Source organism: Brachycentrus maculatus, unplaced genomic scaffold, assembly GCF_059751285.1.
Source record: "Brachycentrus maculatus isolate JH-2025_06_01 unplaced genomic scaffold, ASM5975128v1 h1tg000198l, whole genome shotgun sequence".
In the NCBI taxonomy this organism is placed as follows: Eukaryota; Metazoa; Arthropoda; class Insecta; order Trichoptera; family Brachycentridae; genus Brachycentrus; species Brachycentrus maculatus.
This window is the reverse complement of record NW_028280949.1, coordinates 253,437-276,103: the sequence shown is the minus strand read 5'-3', so window position 1 is coordinate 276,103 and position 22,667 is coordinate 253,437. Positions and strand designations below refer to the sequence as shown.

The 22,667-nt window shown below is 36.0% G+C and overlaps 2 protein-coding genes and 1 long non-coding RNA gene across 4 annotated transcripts in view; 2 read left to right on the top strand and 1 right to left on the bottom strand.

Moving 5' to 3' along the window:
• Positions 1-1,083: 1,083 nt before the first annotated feature.
• Positions 1,084-4,442, top strand: LOC148307523 (uncharacterized). Its single transcript, XR_015837833.1, has 6 exons — positions 1,084-1,133; positions 1,212-1,292; positions 1,582-1,805; positions 2,544-2,633; positions 2,732-2,820; positions 2,965-4,442. It is a non-coding gene; the product is annotated as an uncharacterized LOC148307523 (long non-coding RNA).
• Positions 4,443-4,839: 397 nt separating this feature from the next.
• On the top strand, positions 4,840-8,111 carry LOC148307522 (uncharacterized). Its single transcript, XM_088263326.1, has one exon. The coding sequence runs from the start codon at positions 5,079-5,081 to the stop codon at positions 5,559-5,561; it is 483 nt and encodes a 160-aa protein (XP_088119452.1). The 5' UTR covers positions 4,840-5,078; the 3' UTR covers positions 5,562-8,111.
• Positions 8,112-9,210: 1,099 nt separating this feature from the next.
• Positions 9,211-22,667, bottom strand: part of LOC148307521 (uncharacterized) — a 101,315-nt gene continuing 87,858 nt past the window's right edge. For both annotated transcript variants that reach the window (XM_088263318.1, XM_088263319.1), the window contains exons 2-3: positions 12,134-16,966; positions 9,211-11,454 (exon numbers count right to left, since the gene is read on the bottom strand). In XM_088263318.1, coding sequence (XP_088119444.1) covers positions 10,426-11,454; positions 12,134-16,966 — 5,862 coding nt within the window. In that variant the 3' untranslated portion in view covers positions 9,211-10,425. The remainder of the gene's footprint in view (positions 11,455-12,133; positions 16,967-22,667) is intronic.

Genomic DNA, 22,667 nt, shown 5'->3' with positions numbered 1-22,667 from the left:
GGAATTAAGTATTGTTAGCCGTACAAAATGGTATCTACTCAAAAATATATCATTTTCAAAAACCGTTTTCAAAAAAAATGTAATTTTGGCTTTAAATTTTTTTTAAACATATATTTAAAGGGTCAAACATGTCTAATTGGGAATTTAATGATGTTCCGTTATAACGAACCTCATTGGATTTTTTTCTGGTATCGGAAGTTAAGTTTTTTTGGGTAGTAATGTAATATCACACGTTAACGTCAATAAAATAACAAATATATTCCCTGTACCCACATGCTTTCAAAGTCAATGGAATTAACTAGGTTAACTAAACGACCCCCTTTTTATTTCAAAAAGAATTCTGTTTGACTAAACACTTTACATTTTAACAATTTGATTTCTGTAACGTTACTTGTGTTGAAATCTAATAAAAAAGTTTACGTTTTCAATAAGTTCATCTCTCTCTCTGGTCTCAATCCTACGAATTGGTCAGTAGCAACAGATGACATCTCTTTCGCCATTCTCGCCTATTTTCGGAAGTCCTCTTCAGCTTCTTATACGACGAGCAGCCCATGTCTTCGTAAAAGTCGCTTAGGTATTCGCTGGCGGCGTCTATTCCTTCGATCGTCCCCTCTATTATAAGTTCATATGAATTATTAATAGCTCCGGCATAAAAAACACAAAAGTGTAATAATTGTATAAATAACAATTTACTTATTTAATTTATTTAAAAGGTTTAAATATTCTAAAATATTTTCGATAATGGGCAAAAACAAATAAACAAAATGCTTATTTTCAACAAAAAAAATCTTTTCAACCAGTTATATGATATTTTTTTGAAAATGGTATTACCAGCCTGTAATATCTCGCGGCCATCTTTGATTCCTGCAGTAAGAAGGGTATGAAGGGGAAAAAAATAAATTTTTCGACAGACCTTGCGCAGTAGCTATTTACCGAATGACGTATCCTTGGACCTAAATTGGCTAAATTATGACGTCATGCGCAGAACTAGACGAGTTTAAAAATACCTTCTATCATTTCAACTGTGGTTTACCCCCACCCCAACCATCAAAACATATGATTTCGGTAGGTAAACAAAACTTCACCAAGATGGCCGCTTTCCCGTCGGCTTGCGGACCGTTCCATTATCACGGGTATTTTTTTTGGAATCATTTGAAATAAAGTGGTTTATACAAATATTATTAGTTTATATCATCTCCGATCTGTTTCAGGTGTAAGATTTCAAGTAGGCATTCTATATCAATCCAAAAGGAATCCAAGTTTCACTGCCAAACAAATATTGTGCAAGAAACGTAAGTTTAAATTATTTGCTGATGTTTATCATTTCTGCATTATCACTTTCATTATGTTGTGTAACGTTAATATAATTTTTTTTATGATTATTTATAGGTTGTACGTAACTTTACATTGAAAGTAATCTTCAAAACTTCGTATATTTAATCTTGAATTCAACCGAATTTAGACGGCCATTTTAAACGTTTTCTACGCACTTCTTCAATTCTAAAACTATTCAAAATATTACATATTTATGTTATTATATTTTAATTGTAATGGTTTTTACAAATCTCTATTTTATTTCAGAGTGTATGGATAAGATTTCAACCAGGCATTCTACAATATATCAAAACGAATCATTTGTTTCGAGAATCCAAATCAAGAATTGATGTTTGATATACACATTTTCCCTGTGAACGAACGAAGGGATTTTATTTAAAATCAGTGCGCTAGATTTAAATTTATCACTAATTGGATCCTTCCTCAACCTGCCTCTGCCAAACGAGTATTCTTTAGCAACGAAATACGACGTAAGTTAATTATCTGTTGATGTTTATTATGCTTATTTTATTACCTTTTTTTTGTACAATGTTACAAGGAATATATATACAATGACAGATTTAAAAGGGTTTGAAGTTCCTGATTTCTATAGGACAAAACATAATAACAGTGCCGAAGTGGTGAGGAGGATGTTTTACAATGGGTAGTTGCAGTCATCAAGAAGTACTTCTACTTGTATCATGATTGAATGTGAAATAGCAGAAAAAGTGAACCTTAGAAAATATGATAAAAGCGAAGATAGCGAAGAAGAAACAACACTGCAAAAAATTATGTTATCAGTGTTAAGATCGCATCTCGATGATCCAATAACATTTATCAACTATTTGTCAGATAACGAAGTTCTACTATATTGTACGCATTTTCGTAATTTTAGAGGGTTGATTATAAAAAAAAGGTTGTTGTTTTTTAAAAGAGTGCAAACAAAACATTTCAAAGCAGGATTACTTAAAGCGTGTCGATATCAAACAGCAACATCACTTCACGACGAGTGTTTGAAGACAATATTTTTTTTTGAGTTTTGCATTGTTTATTTATATCTAAATACAGTGTTCATATTTTGAAGAAGAAAAAAATGTTAATTATAAACCTATTTTCTAACCTGTTCTCTCCAATTAGTCCATTTTATCGAGTTTTTATTTCTCATGCATGTATATAAATTCTTGTGGCTCTATTACATACCTAATATTAATTTAATTATATTCTTACAGCTCTTCGTTCCGAGTTATCTAGTGCTAGTGGAACTCTCTAATTATTATGACCAGCTAGCAGAGCCTCTTTGTTTACCCTTGAACCCTGGTGTATGTATCTTTTTCTTTGGTGGAATCATTTAATTTACTTCAATAATATTTTAAAATCAATGTATTATGTCTTGGTATTCATTAAGTAAATTTTTCAGCTCTTTATTCCGTGTTACCGAGTACTAGCAGAGCTATCCAATGGAATCAGCAGCTAGCAGACCCTTTTTATTAGCTACTGAACCCTGTGGTATGTATCTTCCCATTAATGTAATTATCAAATTTCTTATTCATTCATTCTCATACACACCTTTTAATATTATACACATTTCTGTGGAATTCTAAGTAAAAATATTTTACTTTTTTACATTTGATGCAATATATTTTATTTTAGGAGTACAGCCACCCGTTTTGTCAATTTTATTGGAGAATCGAGAGTTTCTAATCTGACTCCCAAGGAATCAAAAGCTGAACATGGGCGATGAAGACGAAGAAGCAACTTCGATATGTTCAAAAGAAATCGACAACATTTGAACAATGGCACAAGGCTGCTCGTAGATATAAAGAGGGGAAAGTATTAGTACAATACCTTTCGTTGTTAAATCTGATTCCTTATAGATTTATTAAATGTGAGATCAAACAATCGCATCGCCATAAAAGGTAGATGATATATCTGAAAAGATAAAGCTCTTGCTGTCGCTTTATATACAGAAGGACCTAAGGGCTACAGGTTACTGGCTAAACTCTGCTTTGCCTTCTCCAGTAACCATTAAAAAATAACTTTACTTAATTAGGCTGAAACCCGGCATTAATGACATATTATTTAACAATTTAAAAACAAAAGAATATGAAATTATATATTATTATGATATATCATAATAATGATAGATCAGTAAAAACTTGTAGCTGTTATATTTGATGAAATGAGTCCTCATGTAAATTTCAATTCACGAAATGGATTTATCGAAGTGCAATGTTTTCCGATCACACATTAACTATTAGGATAAAAGGGCTTTACACACCTTACAAGCAACCTCAATATTTTTCTTTTTTTTTAAAGTGGTGCTAAACATGCAGATCTGAAGGGTATTATACTAACTACAAAGAAATTTATTTTATTTGGCCTTAAGCCTATAGTTACTGTATATGATCAGGGTACCACTATGTTATTCTAAAATTGTTTAAATGAGGCCGATCTTATTTATTTATAACTAAAAGTACATTTCTATAATATATAGGTCCAAGAAAACTCTTTAGTATTCCTGGTGACTTTACAATTTGATATATGTATTTAACAAGATTTTTTTATTGATAAGAAACATAAATACAATATTTGGTAATGCCTTAAGCACTTTCGTTTAAAGTAATGCACATTAGTTGTAAACGAGTAGATTTAAACAAGAAGGCTTTTTGGGACCTAGTTTGAGGGTTTGAGCACTACACAGAATTTTACTGTCCGGCAGTCAGGTTAGCATGAAAAAACCGATGATTGGCTTGTGCACTTGTCCATCTTTCTCCGGATCGGTGCGCTCGATCGGTGCACGATCATGGTGCGCATGACTCGACCACTAAAGCTAAACCGTTAAAATCATTTTTATTTGCAATAACCGGACTGCCGAACAGTAAAATTCCGTGTAGTGCACAAGCGCCCCTAATGTGTGTGTAATTTTAAGTACAATAATAATTTTATATATTCCTGTAATATTGTAATTGATCCAGAAGGTTATTTATTTAATGAATTAGTTTTATCACAAATTGAAAATGCGGAGTTTTTTAGAGAACTAAGAGTTCTTCTAACAACTCGAGTATGTGATTGGTTCACCTTCTGGTTCAGACAAAGTATGGATATAATAAACCTTTTTACCAGCGAAATGATTTTTTCATTTTTCAATTTCATTGAATAATGTCAAAATCAATATAACCTAAATATGTCATTAACATAAAACTCTGTAAAATGCGTATTTTGCCATTTTCCTGAAAAGGCGGGAAAATGACAAAATGCATCTTACAGAGTTTCATGTCGATGGCATTTTTAGGTTATTTTGATTTTGACATTTGAACTTCTTCTTCCTTTTTGTCTCTTTAAGGCTGTTGAGTGCATCGATCAGCTGATTTTTCTGCGTAGGTTATTTTTTAGTGTGAATAGTGAGAATATTTAATTTTCTTGATTTTTTTCAACATGTATAATCATTTACCATACTAATTTGACTGAGATATCAATCTTTACTAGTATATAATCTTTGGGTATTACTATCATAGACAATTTTACTTGACAGCTGACACTTGGACGAAGTTTAAAAAAGTTAAAAACTGAGATTTATTTACTTGCTTTTAAATTTCAATAAATAGAATTTTCGACAAAAGAAAATACATAAAATACAAAATGCAAAATGGTGTATTGAAAAAATAAAGCTGATTTTTTCGAAGCCAACAGTACAATACAGCTTACTATAATATAGTGGCTCGATTTTTCCTGGCGTAAAAAAAATAAAAAAAATAAAAACAAAAATGGATGTGAAAATTACCAAGCATTTGAAATCTCTGGGGTGCAAATCCAACATGAGCATTGCACTGGCGTACCAAGTTTACATAGAACTTTTTGAGGTTAAATTGATGTACGACGTTGACTTTTCGTATAATACTGATTTAGAACTCGTATACCTGACTGCCAAGCCTTCTAAAAATGCGAGTACGCACATATTTGTGCCTTATTCCACCTCCAAAACATTGAATATCAAAACCGTTTGTAATTTACAAGATAAATTGTGTGAAAGCGGTAAAGACAAGTGTATTACTTTAGCTTGTGTCGAATCTGATTCTACGGTCGTTTTGTATTCTTTCACTAAAGGTCTTATTAATGTGCAGGATCCTGAATATTTGACAAGACATAAAACTAGGGAGGAGCGCAAAGATTTCCTGGATAATGAAATCAGGAAAAATAGATTCTCTATACTATTAGGGGCACATGCACAAAGTGTCATCGATGATTAACTGATTATTTTTAATAAATAGGCCATATAATTCTTCGCAAACAATCTTCGCCTCTTCCACATTCACGCATCTCCTCATACATACTTACTTACTTATAACCCTTATCCGCTCCCAATGGTGCATAGGGCACTGCACCGAATTGACGCAGTGTTATCTTGATCATACTTACATGAAGGCAACGTGATCACTCTTGCGCTTCAGGAACCAGTCCAGGGTAATATTAAATAAATATTACTGTGCAAAATCACTAATATTTATTTTCACCCCCCTGAGAATCGAACCCGAGACCTCCAGCACGGTAGCTAAACACGTTGACTATTACACTGTGGCAACCCACACATCTACTATGGCAACTCAAATTGAGTGAAATACCGAACACCCTACGGAGCCCGCAACGAGCGGAAACTAGCCCGTCACATTTCGTCACCGCCCGTCCTCCGATCGACACGTATTTCAACTGTTCTCATATTAGAATCACGCTATTATTCTTAAGTATTCCTTGATTGTAATTTTATAGAACTGAATAAATTTGTGTTAAAAGTAATCCGCTTTCATCTTGCTTCCCTTCTGTTAAATTAAATTGGTATTCAACTAGAAACCATAACACCACGGAGGCGGCCTCATACGTACCCGCCAATATTCCTCCTGACTTAACCTTCTTCTTCTTTTTGTAGATCCTAAGGATCTGTTTGTGCCTCCGCTTGTAGCTCTTGGCATGATGACTCCCAGCTGTCTTTCCACCTTTTCGACGGTCTGCCTGGGGGTCTGCGTCCTTCAGGGATTCCTTGAAGGGTGATACGTGGAAGTCTGTCATCTGACATTCTGTTTACATGATCATTCCAGTATCGCCTTCGTTGTCGTCCCCACCTCACAATATCCTCCGTCTTACACATGCTTAACTGATGATTTTTAATAAATAGGCTATAAAATTCTTTGCAAACAATCTTCGCCTCTTCCACGTTCATGCATATCCTCTTACATACCCACCGATTATTCAGACTCCTGACCTGACCACTTTGAAGTATTTAAAATACCTTATCATACACACCAAGTTTTCCTTGTCCAAATTGTTTCAACTTAATTTTTAATTTGTAGCGTATTGGAAGCTTGTAATATTATTGTTGGAAGGGACAAAGTAGAAAGTGATGTAATTAAAATAAAGTCCAGGTTTAATTATTTTATTGTAAAACCTTTATACTGTAAATTGTTATTGTATCTATTGTATGTAATGTATATAATCTAATAATTAAAAAAAAAAAAAAATTATTAACATTTAAGTATTTCAGCTCAACACAGGCCATGCCTAAACTGACCATTTATTTTTGCCACCAAAACGGGACATATACCAATTTTTATGTAATAGTGTGTTTATTTAAAAAGAATCATATTTTTTCATAGTTTTTATGTATTGATAAAAAGAAAAGGAATGTTGATATAGAAAAAAAGAGGAATAATTCATAAAAATATGAATGTTTTTTTGTTGTTTTATTGTTTATATAAAGAGTCGGCGGTCTTTATTAGTGCGAGTGTTTTAGCCTAGAATTTTCACTCATGAATTACATGAAATTATAGTAACTTTAAACATAAAGATTTACATCCACTCACAAGTAGGCATAGGCTATGAAACTTATAAAGTTGAAGCCTGAGTAGGGACATGATAAACGGTGTTGCATAAGCCGTAGCTAGATTTTAGAGTCACTTGGACGTTAGGTAATTAAAAAAATATATAATTAGTTAGTCTTTGCACATGACTCACCAGCCACCTGCTGTAGCCATATGCACCGAAATCTAGCTAGGATTTGTTCAGCAAAGTTGAAAAAAATGAAACGGTTATACTACAAACTATCGTTGATTTTTTGCAATTTTTTTTATTGTTAACGTGTGTTGCTCTTTTTTTGAAAACGGGACATTTCGACGTCCCGAAACTTTACTTGGGGACAACGGGACAGGCTTTCTAAAAACGGGACGGTCCCGTTCAAAACGGGACGTATGGTCACTTTAGCCATGCCTAAAGAGCCGTAATACATATCGTAAAAAAAATGTATGTATCTATGAAATAAATAAATACTGTCCACCTCCGTGGTTTAATGGTTAGCACGCTTGGCTACCGTACTGGAGGTCTCGGGTTCAATTCCCAGGGGGGTCAAATAAAAATAAGTGATTTTTCACTCTATTATTTATTCAATACTACCCTGGACTGGTACCTGAAGCGGAGGGCTGATCACCCTTCCTTCATGTGTTAACGATCAAGATAATACTGTGTTTATATGATGCAGTGCCCTATGCACCATCGGGTGCGGATGAGGGTTTGAAGAATATTGAAAAGAAAAAATCTTATTTACATTGCATATTATAATGTTTTGTATTTGGCTTTTTAGTCGCGTAATATAAATTAACATTTGATTTGTATGTATTTAATTTGCAGTGTTTTTTGCTGTAATTTGATGCATAATCATTGTCAACCTTTATAAAGTTCTATGATAATTATGTATATGTGTGTATTATTTAATATGTTTCTATGTATTTTTTGTTATTTTAATTGTTATATACATAAAAAATAAATAAATAAATGAGAATATATCTTTTATTCATAAGTTTCATTAAAAATCAAACATGATAAAAACCAAACATAATTCATTTCTTCTCTTCTCCGTCTTATTCCTCATTACTGAGGGTTGTGGCCCTTGTGGAGGCAATGACTCTTCTCCAGCTATCCCTTGACTGCGCTGCACGTAGCGCTCCAACCACCCAGGTGCCTGCTGCTGCCTTAACTTGATCGATCCATTGTGTGGGGATCTTCCTCTCCGTCTCTTCCCCTCCAGGCTACCGATCACAACCAGTCGTTCCAGGCTATTCTCATTGCCACGCGCAACGTGTCCAAGGAACTGAAGCATCCGTGTACAGATATTGGCCAGAGTCAAGCCATCCAAGTGTAGTTCCTGGCGAACGGACTCGTTGGTGCGTCTAGCTGTCCATGGAATTAGGAGCATACGCCTTCAATACCACATTTCGAAAGTGTGAATTTTTCTCCTTTCTGCTGCTTTTATGGTCCATGTTTCAGCAACATAGAGAAAAATGGAGTGTTTTGAATATTGAAAGCATTAACTTTGTGGATCATATTGATATATTATTTCGAGAAATAAAAATACTTTGTGTTCTGATCCACTCACATTGTGTGAGAACTCATCACACTCAAATGTGAGTGGATCAGAACACAAAGTATTTTTATTTCTCGAAATAATATAAAAATGGAGTGGACCAAACTCCTGACAATCTTTATCTTGGTGTTGTTAAAATTCATAGGGAAATCAATCTTATAGACCATGGGTCGGCAACCTTTTGTTGTAAAAGGGCCAAATATTTTTCATGGGGATCAGTGCGGGCCGCACTTGCAGTAGGTATACATACAATATTTATGTACAAATATTTTAGTTTTAAAAATAAAACGCTAAGTGTATATTTTAACGACATTTATTGTATTTAATAAAATCAATGAGATTCCCTTCGCTCCCTTTCTCGCTTCCTTTCACTCGATTGTGTGTAAATATCGTCCGTCATGTGCGTTGCGGCGAGAATCTCGCGGGCCGCACCAAGATGTCTCGCGGGCCGCAGGTTGCCGACCCATGTTATAGACAAATAAAACACAGAATTAAAACAAGAGTTGTTGTTTATTATATTTTTGTTTAAATATAAAATTAACACAATCTGTATAAAAATAAATTACAATTATCTTTAAGGTCCTTAATTATGGTACCTTTAAGTTACAGCTTAAAGTTCACAAAGATTCCATTAAAATTTAATTATTCTAGATTACTTAAATTTTATATACAATAATGTTAAGTACAGGGAGTATTAAAATTAGAGACTTGTGTCTTCTAAGTCAAGGTGATTTGGAAACGTAATTATCTAATTATTTATATTTGATATCAATCCGATACAAATGTTGCTTTATTTACAATTATAAAACTACAGAAAGATAGTCATTTTAAACTGAGTATTAAATAAATAAAGATGGGTCTGTCTTGTATTATCCGTAATACTGTAACGATTTGATGTTGGGATGTTTTTGCTAATTTTTATTTGGTCTTTGATGCTCTGATGGTATTTACCAAGTAAAACATTAATTAAAAATAGATAGATTTTGCCACAAAGTGACTGTCGAATCAATTAGTGAAATTCTTTTTATTATTTAAACATTAATGAAATGCGTGGAGCTTCAACATTGTGTAAAAAAAGAAGAATATTAATTAGTTACGTGAATTAATAAATAATTTTTGCAATTAAATTAGATAAAATGAAGCGACGGAAGAAACTCTCATTCATTCTTTGTTTTCATTCATTCATAACACTCAAAAAGACTTTTTACTAACGAATTGATTTTGGATGAATAACCGCGGTTATCCTTTTAAACATATCAGGCACTTGTAATTTCAACTAATCATTTCGACGTGCCCTACGTAAAGTGCTCTAAATACATTTTTGTCAATTTTGAGATATTTGGTGTATGTTATCAACTGACCGTTATCTACAAACATAAACAAACAAAAAAATATATTAAATAAATTACGCCTAGTTTTCAGGCGTATAAGACGCTATCTACATCAAATTTTCAAAATGAACTGAACTCCTAAGACGCTTGCTACTTAATTTTGACAAAGCATAAAGTTTTAAAACGATTTAATACATTATTTTATCGTGTTTTTGAATGTATAATACTTGTTTAGAATTTGAGATAAAACCGTTAATTAATAAAAAAGAATATGTTGAAAAATCTTCTAAGCTCTCTCCCGTAATATAACAGATTTGCAGATAGAGTACTTTACGTAGGGGCCGTCGATTTGTTCCTTACACTAGTCAAGGTTTATCATTGGTTGGGTTGAATTTTGAGGTCCTGGTTTTTCGTTTTGACGCATTTACCGCGATAGCAAATCTCAGTTTCTTGCGATACCTCTGACGTGACTGAAGTGCTGATGATTGATCTAGGATCCAGGAATTTGAAGTTTGATTTGTTTTCTTCCGTTACTTTTGGTTCTTCGCTTTGCGGAACAACTGTCTCGGTGATTTTTTCTTCTTCTTTTACGGATTCCGGTGTCGTACTAGGTTCTTCGGATTCTTTCATATTTTCAACCTCGGCTAGTATTTCTTCCATCGCTTCTGAGAAGCTCATGATTTCTTTCGGGTCTTTGTCATCTTCCTTCTTTTTCGGAATTTCGGTTGTTTGACTTTTGGGAATCTGTGTTGTAACAGTAGATTCTTCTTCTTGGGACTCGGTTTTATTGACCACAGTCTCTGTACTTTGCATTATAACATCCTCCATAAACTGTTCAAATGATTTCTTATCATCTTTAGATTCTGTTACATCTTCAACTTCCTCTGTTTCGTCTGCTAGTGTCGGTATAACTGTAGGACTCATTAATCTTTCTGTTTTCATTTCAAATACGGTTGTTTCTTCCTTGGGTGCTTCAGTTTGGACGGCCAGTTCATCAATATTTGGCAGATTTATTTCTTGATTAGTCACTTCCATTGCAATCAGATCTGGTACTGCTGTTTCTTGATCTACATCTTGGTTTTTAATATTTTCTGTTACCATTTCTTTGTCTTCGTAACTCGATAGCATTGTAGTTTGAGTTATTCTCATGCTTTCTGGTTGATACGAAACAGTAGTTTCGATGTCTTCCTTGGGTGTTGTAGTGGGGTAAGTAGTTTCGAGAGGTGTTTCTACTGTTTTTTCTTTATTTTGTTTCCTCGTTTTCTTTATATCATTATTTTTAACGAGTTCATTTCCTGAATTTTTGTAGAACTGCGATTCGGCCGTTTCAAACACATCTTTATTGACTGGTCGAACTTTGCGCCAGAAACCTCTGCGGCGTGGTTTTCTTACAGTTGTGCTTTCCTGAAATATGAAAACATGTCTTGTATTCAATTGCGGTAATGTTCATGAATAAATAAATTATTTTTTGACATCTCATCAAAGATGAAGAAAAATATGGAAGTCTGGGCATTTACGGGGCTGATGACCGTCATAGGCTTTAAGATTAATTTTTGATGAGATGTCAAAAAATAATATGAAATTAATTCCTGTAATTGGAGATAATCCAGATTTTGTGAACAAGTATTTGGACACACTCAAAATGTATGAAAATCAATTGTTAGCACTATGAACTGACTGAAGACTTTAAAATGTGGCTACATTGTAGAATGCTATACATTCCATGGTCCGATATGGTAAGAAACGCAAATGTGCTCCAAAGAGCAAGAACAGGGAGACAGTTGCTGACTGATATCAAGGTCCGAAAGGTGTCCTATCTGGGGCATGTGTTAATGCTAATCACGAAAGGTAAAAAATAGAGGGTCGACGAGGTGTGGGCAGAAGACAGATCTCCTGGCTCTAGAATATATGAGATTGTATGGGGATCAGGACAGTCAAGGCGCTGTTTAGAGCTGAACAAGACAAGGACAATAACTCTCAAGTGGTAGTCGACGACAGGGAGACCTGACATGACACAAATAGAAATAGAAGTTCATAAATAAATAATGGAATTTTAGAAAAGGAGTTGTTTATTATAACGCACCTCAATGACTTCTGGAGTAGTTTTGAAAGAGCGGTCCGCAAAGGTTGTCTGGCTCGTCGATGCTGTCGGTGGAACATCAGGCGAAGTGATTCTCCTAATCTCCGTGTCCAAATTTATATCTGAAAGATCTTTGGAGTGAATAATGGTTTCTGCTGTCGATTCTGGTGGAATTTCGCCTATCTCTCCGCCTTCGTGCTTCATCACCGCCACATAATCTTTGTTGTATTCATTTTCATCTTGCTCCTCTAAGTTTCTCATCACTTCCTCGAGGACACTTTCAAAAGTCGACGTAGCTTCTGAAATCTTTGAACTTTTCTCTCTACGCAAATCTGTTTTGGAAGTAGTAGGTATGTCATTCTTTGTTTCCTTGTTTAAATTATTACTTGCGGGTGTTACAGAAATCAGGACATCTTCGTAAGGATTTTTGGCAGTGATTATATCCGGTTCTTCCATATTGATTTTCGTACCATATTCAAAGTCTTCGGGTTTGAGAATATTAGGTATAACATTTGGGGTAAAAACTGGTTGGAACGAGTTGAACGAAAGTTTTGGCGACCATTGATTATCTACTTTTCCATCAGATTTGTACAGATAGTCAGTTTTTGAGGTGTCTTTGTATTCGACAAATTTAGGCCTGTGGATAGAATCGTACGTTTCTTGATCTTCATCATTTTCTGCGTTGTTTTGGTTTCTGTCTGACACGGGTGCGGGCCTTTTGAAGTATTGTTGAGTCGGTCGTCTGCCTCTGGAATATTTTTGCGATACTGTTCTTCTTGTTGAGATTGGCTCATCCGGAGAGCTGAATGCTTGTTGGGATTCTTCATCACTGTCCGCACCGCTGACTTCGATCTTCTCAGTAGTTGTTGGCCTAGCACGCGTGCGTTCGCGCACTCTTATCCTTTTATTTGCTGGCCTGGCAGTAGTCGACTGACTTTCTGTTGTAGTTTCTACGGAGGCAGCCGCAGTCGGTCTGATGGGTCTTCTCCTGATGAAATGATTCCTCTTTGTTGTCGGGGTAAAGTCGTCATTTTTTCCCGAGGGCGGGATTGCAGATGTAGATTCAGGAATGTATACAGGGTGCTTTGAGGTTGTAGGGCGAGAATCGGCTCTAAGCTGCGTTCTCTTCGATTTCAATTCTTCTTCAATCTCTTCGATTCTCATGGTAGTTCTACGATTGCTGAAGAGCGGTCTGTAGGTACTGGGGTTAACAGCAGATGACTTTTTGGATATGAAACTGTTTTCGGTAACAACTTCGGCTCTTTTGCTAGTTGCAAAGGAGTCTGAATTAATGGATTGGTATTCTTCTTCATTTTGTTTGTTCAAAGATTGAAGCAGTTTTGGGCGCTGACGCAGTTTGCTTCTAAATTTAGGAGCAGGCTCTTCAGTTACTGGTATCTCTGGGGAATATGTGGCTGTAGATACTGAACTCACGTCTATTTTAGTGATTTCTACATTTGTCATTGATTCTGTGTTTTGTTCGGTAACTGTCTCCGCTATTTCTTCATAGTGTGGACTCGAGCTGACTTGTACTCTCTGTGTCGAGCTATCTTGTTCCGGAGAGAAATTATTTAATGACGGTGTGCTCGGTTTATTTCCATTAATTTCAACATACAGTTCTGGTTTTGTGATATATTGTTCAGGTTCAGCTTGGAAAACCGCTTCATTTTGGTACACAAAAGGTGCTTCAGAGGATGACACTTCTTGGATGGAATATGGCCTTTGAGTATTGCTTGTAGTTTCGTATATTTTTATGTTTTCTTTATCACTCGCACTTCTCGGCATAGCTGTCGTTGTTCGAACTTCTAATGTGGTCCTTCTTTCAGATACGGTGACTGGATAATTTTGATGTAAAACATCTCTTTGGTACGCGATATTATCTTCTTCGGTCTTCACCTTCTTTTTAGGCACATAATCTGATCCTTCGGTAGCCTTGAAGTGCGTTCTCCCTCTCATCCTTATTCTGGTGTTTCTGCTGGCTGATGTTGGTCTCTCAGTTGGAGATTCGGTTGTCGTCTTGACTTCTGAGTCTTGAACTTTGCTACGGTTGTACTGCCTCGGTGAATGTTTCACCTGATCTCTAGAAGTTGTTCTTGCAGAATCGTAGTTACTTGTCGTTTCTACAGTGGATTCTGTCGTGGTAGATGTCGTCCTGGAGTTTTCCAATCTCGTGCGGAAAGTATTCGGTTTACGTTCTCGAATCGGAGTTCTCCTAGTCGTACTTCTGACGGTTGTCACATCTCCGTCGTCTGGTCTCGGAGTGGTCGACCTGGGACGTCCTCTGGAATGGATAGGTCTACGTCTGATTGTAGACTGAGTAGTTGTTGGAGCTGCAGTAGTGGTAGTGGTTGTTGTAGTCGTTGTAGGTGCATATATTTCCTCTGTAGTCGGGACCTCAGTTTCGTATTGATTTTCCTGAGTTACATCAAACTCTTCAGCTTCGGGACTAGTATATTGATTGACTTGCGAAAACGAGTCTTTTTGTTTGACTCTGTAGGTATCGTACTGTCCCGGTGATGACGATTCGGTAAATTGGGGCGCCTTGGTCTCGGTGATCGCTTTGGGGAAATTTTCAGTAATATACGGCCTAGGAGAATAGTCACTGATTGAAGAGACTCCAATGTTAGGCCTTTGTTGATTAGAGAATTGTGGATATTTCTGTTCCGGTTGAGCAAAGGCGTTGAATAAATGCTGATCAGTCAGTCCAGGCTGTCTGAAGTTGTTGTTATAATGTCTGATTTCGTTTCCTCGAACGCTCGTCCTGAAATCGGTGGGTTCGTAAGGATTTTTCAACGGGAATGCTTGGTTAATGGAGTAGGAGTTTTGAGACTCGTATTTAGGTGATGACGGGGGGAGAGGGGATGTTTGCTGTTGGGTTATAATATCTCTGTTTGTCGTGGTATATTTAGTGGGGGTTGAAAGATCTACAGCCGCATTAGTAATGTAGTGACCTTTGTTTTCGTAAACCGACGGTTTTGCGGAGTTTGTCGTGGGAGTGGTGTTTATATCTGGCGCCGGGAAGCTAAAGTAACTCACTGATGGTCTCGCCGAAGTGGAGAAGAATGCATTTTGAGGGGGGAAAACTGAACTGATAATGGTCGGTTCTGGGTTTCGAGTCGATTGCTGAGGTCTATACTGGTTGAATTGAGTATTTTCAAATCCAAAGTTCGGCTTGGATCCAGACTGAGTAGTTTGCTGAAAGTTATTTGGTCTCGGGGTCACTGAGGGGAAGAAGTTGAAGGAATTTTGTTCAGTTGGAATCGGTTCACGAACCGTGTTTCGGAAAGACTCCGTGGTCGGGTTGTATGAGAATGCGGAGTAAGAACTCGGAACGGTCGTTTGAAGAGTGCTAGCGGAGTCGATCATGAAAGGATTGACTATAACCGATCCTACGTGTGGTGCTGGGAAGGGGATTTTGGCAAAACCTTCCGGTGCCTTATAACTAAGAGGAGCAACAAAGAATGGCAATTGCATAACTTTGCGCTGGATTCTATTCCCATCAATACTGGATAAGTACGGAAGTTCAAATTTGGCATATTTTTCCGGCGCCCTCAAATTTGATGGCCCAATGAATACATCGGGAGCGTTGGGGATAATCGTATCTAAAACAGAAATACTCTTATATTCCTTGAGTGTTGATAAAACATCAGTCAGTTTTGGGTTTGTTTGACCCTTTCGAACTGTGAAAACTGCCAATGGTGGCTGATGGGCTTTCAACTTCTTGGATCTCGGTGTAGTGATCGACGGCGAAGGATAGGACTGAGTGAAAGGAAGTGCCGTTGGAGAGGAGGTTTGTTGATATTTTCCTTGTCTTTGATACTGATTTTGAAACGATCCTTGTAAATTCTGGGTATTTAAAGCTTGCTGCAAAAGATCTTGTTGAATGTTTTGCAATTGATTCTGCTGTCGTACATAACTCGGTGTAGTCGGAGCGAACAGTTGATTGATTTGAACGGGTGATCCGACAGAATCGACCAGATTATTCTGTTTTTGCGAGCTCTTTAAGAATTCTTTCACGTCAAACTTCTTGTTTTGAAGAGTCTCCAAAGGTACGTATAGAAGTTGAACTTCTTCTTTTTCCACTGTGGTCGCAGATGGAGTAGTAGGTTTTGGGTAGTTTGTCGAAGACCTGTCTGACATGACTGGAGGACTAGAAGGAACCGGTGAACTTTCTACAATTTTTTCTCTAAGGCTCGGAAGAGAAGGCTTTTCCACATTTGAGCCTAAAAATAACCCTGATACATTCTCTACTTTGTAACCGTCTACGTATCTCGGAGCGTCTTGCTTGACTGTATTTTCAACCGGCCTTTGGAAAGAGTTGATTTGCTTCGTTTGTTCATTGTTGACTCTGCTGTAAAACTGGTTGTTGATATTTTGAGGAGTCGGCTGTTGGAACTGTTCTTGGATGCTTTGATGGAAGTCATTGTAATCTTGAGCGCGAGGGATAAAACCCTGTGCTGACGGATTAAACCGACCTCGCAGCGTCAACTGTATCGGTTGGTTGATAGCATTCCCTTGGTTGATGAAGCCTTGCTCCGGGGCCGGCTGTAGGAAGATTTGCCTGGCCGCTTCTTGAGGGATGTAGTCTTGCTGGAAGTTTTCTGTCGGGTAGAAGTTGGAAGGCGGCAGAGGTTGGAACGGTGAGGGGAGATTCAGGACTCGCGGTGTCGCCTGGCGCTTGTTGACCGCCGAGGACTGCAGCGGGATCCAGTCGCTGTTCTCCCCGGTCAGCTGCCTCGACCAGGACTCGGCAGCTTCAGCCGAGATGACGAGGAAGATGAGGGCGGTTATGCTCCACATTATATTGGCGCCTCTCAACCGCGCCGTACGTGACATCTGAAAAGAAAACAACCATTATTATTTCCGATATTTAGATTAAACAAAATTTAAAACAAATGATTTTTGTCAGATTCGGTTGGGTTGAGTAAGGAATGTTTTTCTTTTTACAAATAATTCCCACTTTCCTCAAAAATAGAGGTGCAATTTAACTCCACCACGGGATTTGTTTCAACGTACCTTAATACGGGACTAAAATACGCGTAAAAAACTGAAATTTTATTGAAACATTTATAAAAAATAAGTGCAACATGTTTTTTAAGAACCTTATAAAATACGAAGATAAAATATCGGTAAAAAATTCAGATACATGCTAGTTGTCACTACATTCTTTACATATGTTGCCTCGGTGCTCCCCACGTAAATTTTATGATGTCCGTCGTAAATTTTACGAACGTCCCGTAATCTAGGGTTAAGTACCGCATTTTTATAAACGATATACAATAATAACACACAACCTTTTACAAGTCGATATTTTAAGAATATCGTGATGGATAATAAAATATAATAAGTCGGAAGAATTAAATTTATGCATAATTATTACAAGTTACCTTTGGAATACCCACGGGCATCGATAACATCAACTTTCTTCTTCTTCTAATTGTGCATAGGGCACTTCATCGCATGGACACAGTATTAAATTGATCGTTAATTATATGGAATCAAGGTAATCAGTCCTGCGCTTTAGGTACCTGTCTAGGGCAGGAGTTCTCAAACTTTTTTGACAGCGGAAACTTTTTGAAACACTATTTTATAATGGAGCCCTAAAAAGAGCCAATTTTGGTTTTTTAAGCATTATTTTATTTAATTTTTAAAATTAAAAGAGAAATATTTGTGTTTTTACTATTTACATAAATATTTCAATTTCATACTTTTTCTGTGAGCCTAAGCGGCTCATTATTAGAAATAGGTATCAAATTGTGGTAGAGTGGATTCGAACCGAGAAACTCTGACTCTGAGTGCGTGACACTAACCACGGGACCACAACCCGATAAAAAAATGGTTTTCATCGATCTACCAGTCTGTGGAGTTTTCTCTTCTGCGCATTTGCGCAATACTCCATTACTGTGAGTACCTATTTAATTTTCTCTAACGGAAAATAGGCATCTTCCGCATTGCCTCAACTCTGGGACATATTATGCACTCCTGGTCAATAATAAATTCAATTATCTAATAAGCCACCTCGTATTTGATCCACACGTTGCATAAGTGAATCGTATTACATGTTGACAGATTACATAACTCCTAGAGCTTATTTATTTGTCACACATTGATAATCAACTATCGGTATGGGACTCCATACATTGGGAGTGCGCAATTTTCAAGGGCGCGTTACGTTAAAGCCTAACTCCCATCAATAAAACTCAGTTTGCTTCCGGTAACGCATAGAGCGGGACGTTAGACCACGCCATTTTTTTTTTAAATAATTTATATGGAATTTATGTGTTTTTTGGTTTTTATATTTTTCTCTATATATTTTTTTTATAACTCATTACCTTTCAATAATTCTTTTCTTTTCAAGACCATATATTTATTTCGAAAAACTTATTTTTAGGCCTTAAATCCCAGTATTCGTTAAGTCGCAACTTAATTTTCTCTAAATCCAGGTAAAACATTTTACGTAATTTATTTTTTCTTAAAGTACCGTTTTTGCATTGAAATTATTTTTCACATTTACCTTCCCTATCCTTACTATCCTGCAGGCAAGCATCTAAATGTACATGTTTTGCGGGTCATTCCTTAAAAAACTTACTGATATAATTAACTCACATAAAATGTCTGCATGGGAAAAATCCTGAGATGAAGATCGGCAGCGAAATCAAGATTTACAAAACTTGTGTCCGACCCATCATGACGTATGGAATCCAAAGTAGAGTGGACACCGTTAGCACAAAAAACGCGCTTAGAGTGTCAGAAATGAAGACTCTAAAAAGCATGTATGGCAAAAGTCTTTGAGATAGAATAAAAAACGCCAGGATCAGGGAAATATGCGAGATCGAAGATGTCGTTAGGTGGGGAAGGCAACGAAGGAGACAATGGTATGCGCATGTGAGGAGAATGGAACCATCCAGACTCCCCCACATCGCACTGTACAGCTAACCCCATGGTAGACGACTCCCGGGTAGACCACTAAAGAGATGGGTTGATAGCTGGGAATCGACATCTCAGGAGGCTAATCTCTCGTAAAAACAAGCCACAAGGCCTACAACAAGATGAAAAAGAAGAGAAGAAGATATAAATGTCATTAATTTTGTACATATCATACAAACCTATGTCTTATTTATTAATAATTATTGACGAAATATTTAAGCAGGGGTGCTTGATCAAAAAAAGTTTAAGAATCTGTTGTGTGGAGTGATATTATGGGAACGGTTTCCAATAGTGTTATACGATTCTGTGCATTGTTCTCAGGGGTTTGCGGGCGATTAGCCTCAATATTGTATGCTAATTAATAGGCAGTTATAACGAGGTTGTCTGTTGTCTGACGGTCTCAATAAATATACCAAATACGTAATACCACTCTTAATAAATAATTCGCCATTTTAGCAGGAAATAGACGTAATTAAAACCTAATTAGAAATATCGGTGACGCAAAAGCCGGATAATAGGGGAAAATTTATTGTCTTTTCAAAAATTATTTATTGTGTTTTTATTAACAGCATTTTAAGTGTGTCCAAATACAGTGGAACCTTTCATGACGAGCACCTCGCATAACTAGCAAAAAAATGTTAAAAAGATGCTCCTTCGAACGACATTTTGCATAACTAGTTACAGAGAAAGGACGAATTCCTTTTTCACGACATTCTCTTGCGAGCTGGAACTTCCGCGCCAGTCACAACAAAAATTTTTTCACTTAACGAATAAGATTCTGGAACGAATTGTGTTTTTTTTAAAGGAATAACCCGCAATGCGTCTATTTTAGATGCTTGTCTGCAGGTAGGATAGTAAGGATAGGGAAGTTAAATGTGAAAAGCACATCACAAACACCCAGACCAATTAAAAATAAATCTTTCTTGAATTCACCCGAGCGATTCTCTATCTTATGTGGACGCAGTTAAAAAAGTATATGTAAGTAAACCAAGACACACACTCATAATATCATCAACTGATCCAAAAGACGATAGCAGCGAAATTGCCAAGGTCATAAAAACAAATATTAATGTATGTGAACTAGGCGTAGGTGTGGAAGAGTTCAGGAAAACTGCCAATAAAAAAATTATTATGAGTTGTGGAAGTAAAGAGGATAGTAAAACGCTTAAACAAGCCATTAACAAATCCACAAACAGTAAGATCAAAGTGGAAGAAGCTAATCAGAGGAAACCGTTGCTGATTTTTAAAAATGTTCTAAATGACACCAAAGAAGAAGATTTTATAAATTATTTGATAAAACAAAACAAACAGTCAAAAAGTATAAGTGAAACGGACATTAAAATTAAATACAAAAAACGCACTAGAAATGATCTATTATGTCATGTTGTTGCTGAAACTAATCCAACTATTTGGAAAGATCTTGTACAGGCGGAAAAGGTAAACATAGGATTCCAAAGAATCACGGTACAAGACGAGACGCCACTGGTGCAATGTTTACAGTGCCTAATGTACGGACATACTAGACGATTTTGTGAGCGCAAACTGACGTGCTCGTATTGTGCAGGGGAACATAAGGCGCAGGAATGCAAAAGCAAGCAAGATGCGGCGACATCGCCAAAATGTGTAAACTGTGCACAAGGTCTAAATGGGCACACGGCTTTCAGTGCGGAATGCCCGTTGAGGAAAAGGATGGAAAAAAGGGCGAGAGCAAAAATACAATATTGCTAATATTGACAATTGGTTATATGACTATATGGATGAGGCAGAAATAAGTAACCTGAAATACGAACGATCAACTTGTCTGAATAAATGGATTCAAAATACTCAGAGTAATAGTATCACGTGCATTCAATTAAACATAAGATCGCTTGCTAAATATTGGGATGAATTAAACGTTATTTTGAATAAATGTATAAATAATATTAACATTATTACTATATGCGAAATATCCATAAAAGAAACTGATATTAACTTATTTAATATTCAAGGATTCAATACTTTTTACTACTGCAGAAAAAAAAGAAAGGGTGGTGGAATTATTATTTATATAAAAAATAATATAATATTTACTCAAACAAAATATGATCTCGAAAGTGAGTATGAGTGCGTAGGGGGCACATTAACGTTAGAAAACAAAAAAACTTTTACTTTGTTGTCGATTTATAGGCCACCCAAAACGAATAAATTAATTTTCATCAACAAAATTGATAACCTGTTGAAAAATATTAAAGAAAAAGGAGATATAATATTTATTGGTGATATCAACATAAATTTGATGGACTCTAAGGATGCCGTTGTTATGACATATGAAAATATGATGGCATCACATGGCATGACAAGATGCACAAAGGACACAACTAGGGAAGCTGCCATACAACAGATCACGACTAGCTCGTGTTTGGACCATATTTATGTGCGTGATAGGGAGTGCGTACTACTACAAGCTTGTGTTCTGGAGTGCGCTATTGCTGACCACTACATGACTGCCGTCTCCATCTCTTCTTCCAGGAAAAAACAAGAAAGTAAACACGAACAGTATGTATACCTCGCGGAAAAAAATATCGATTTAAATATGAAGAAAATACAGTGGCATCTCTTATTAACGGAAACTGATCCAAGTATTCTTTATAATAAAATTAAAATATTCTTTAATGAAGTATACGAAAATAGCAAAATAACATTGAAGAGCAGAAAAGATAATAATACAGGAAGAAAAGCGTGGGTAAATCCTGATTTAATAGAAAAAATCAAAATAAGAGATATGTTATGGAGAAGATGGAAAAATTCACCAAAAAACACAAGGTTTCAAGAGCAATACAAACTGTATAGAAATAAAATTAATAAGATTATTTTGAAAACAAAAGCTGCGTATTACAATGAAAAATTTAAAAACTGCTATAGTAACATCAAAGCTACATGGAATGAAATAAACGTAGCGATGGGAAGAAAAAATAAAGCGGACTGTGACACTGTCTTAGAAAAATATTTTATGAAAACGAAGTCAGCTGTGGAAGTAGCCGAAGAGTTCGCAAATTTCTTCGAGGAGGGGGTTAATAGTCTAACTCATCAATGTGTAATTAAAACTAGCAAGATGGAACTCGATCATAGACCACACTCCATGTACTTGCCGAGAGCCAAGGTGCCCGAAATCGCAATTATTATAAAATCAATGAAAAACACAAAAACAACAGGTATAGATAACATTAGGATGTACGACATTAAAAAATATAATTTATTTCTAGCTCCTATTATAACTCACCTTATTAATTTAATAATGGACAGTGGTCAAATTCCAGACGAACTAAAATATAGTATAATAAGACCTATACATAAAGGAGGAGACCACTCATGCGTAAATAATTATAGACCAATTTCATTACTATCGTCAATTGAAAAAATTTTGGAGAAGTATGTATCGATTCATCTAGACGTATATTTGGAAAAATTTGAAATAACAGACAAGTATCAATTTGGATTTCAGAAGAAAAACAGTTGTGATGACCTGCTGCAAAAATTCTCCGATAAAATTAATTGTAGTTTAAATAACTTAAAGAACATTATTGTTATTTTCATAGATTTTACTAAAGCATTCGACACTATATGTCACGCA

Coding starts and splice junctions, on each gene's coding strand:
- LOC148307522 (XM_088263326.1), top strand. CDS start 5,079: ATGGATGTGAAAATTACCAAGCATTTGAAATCTCTGGGGTGCAAATCC.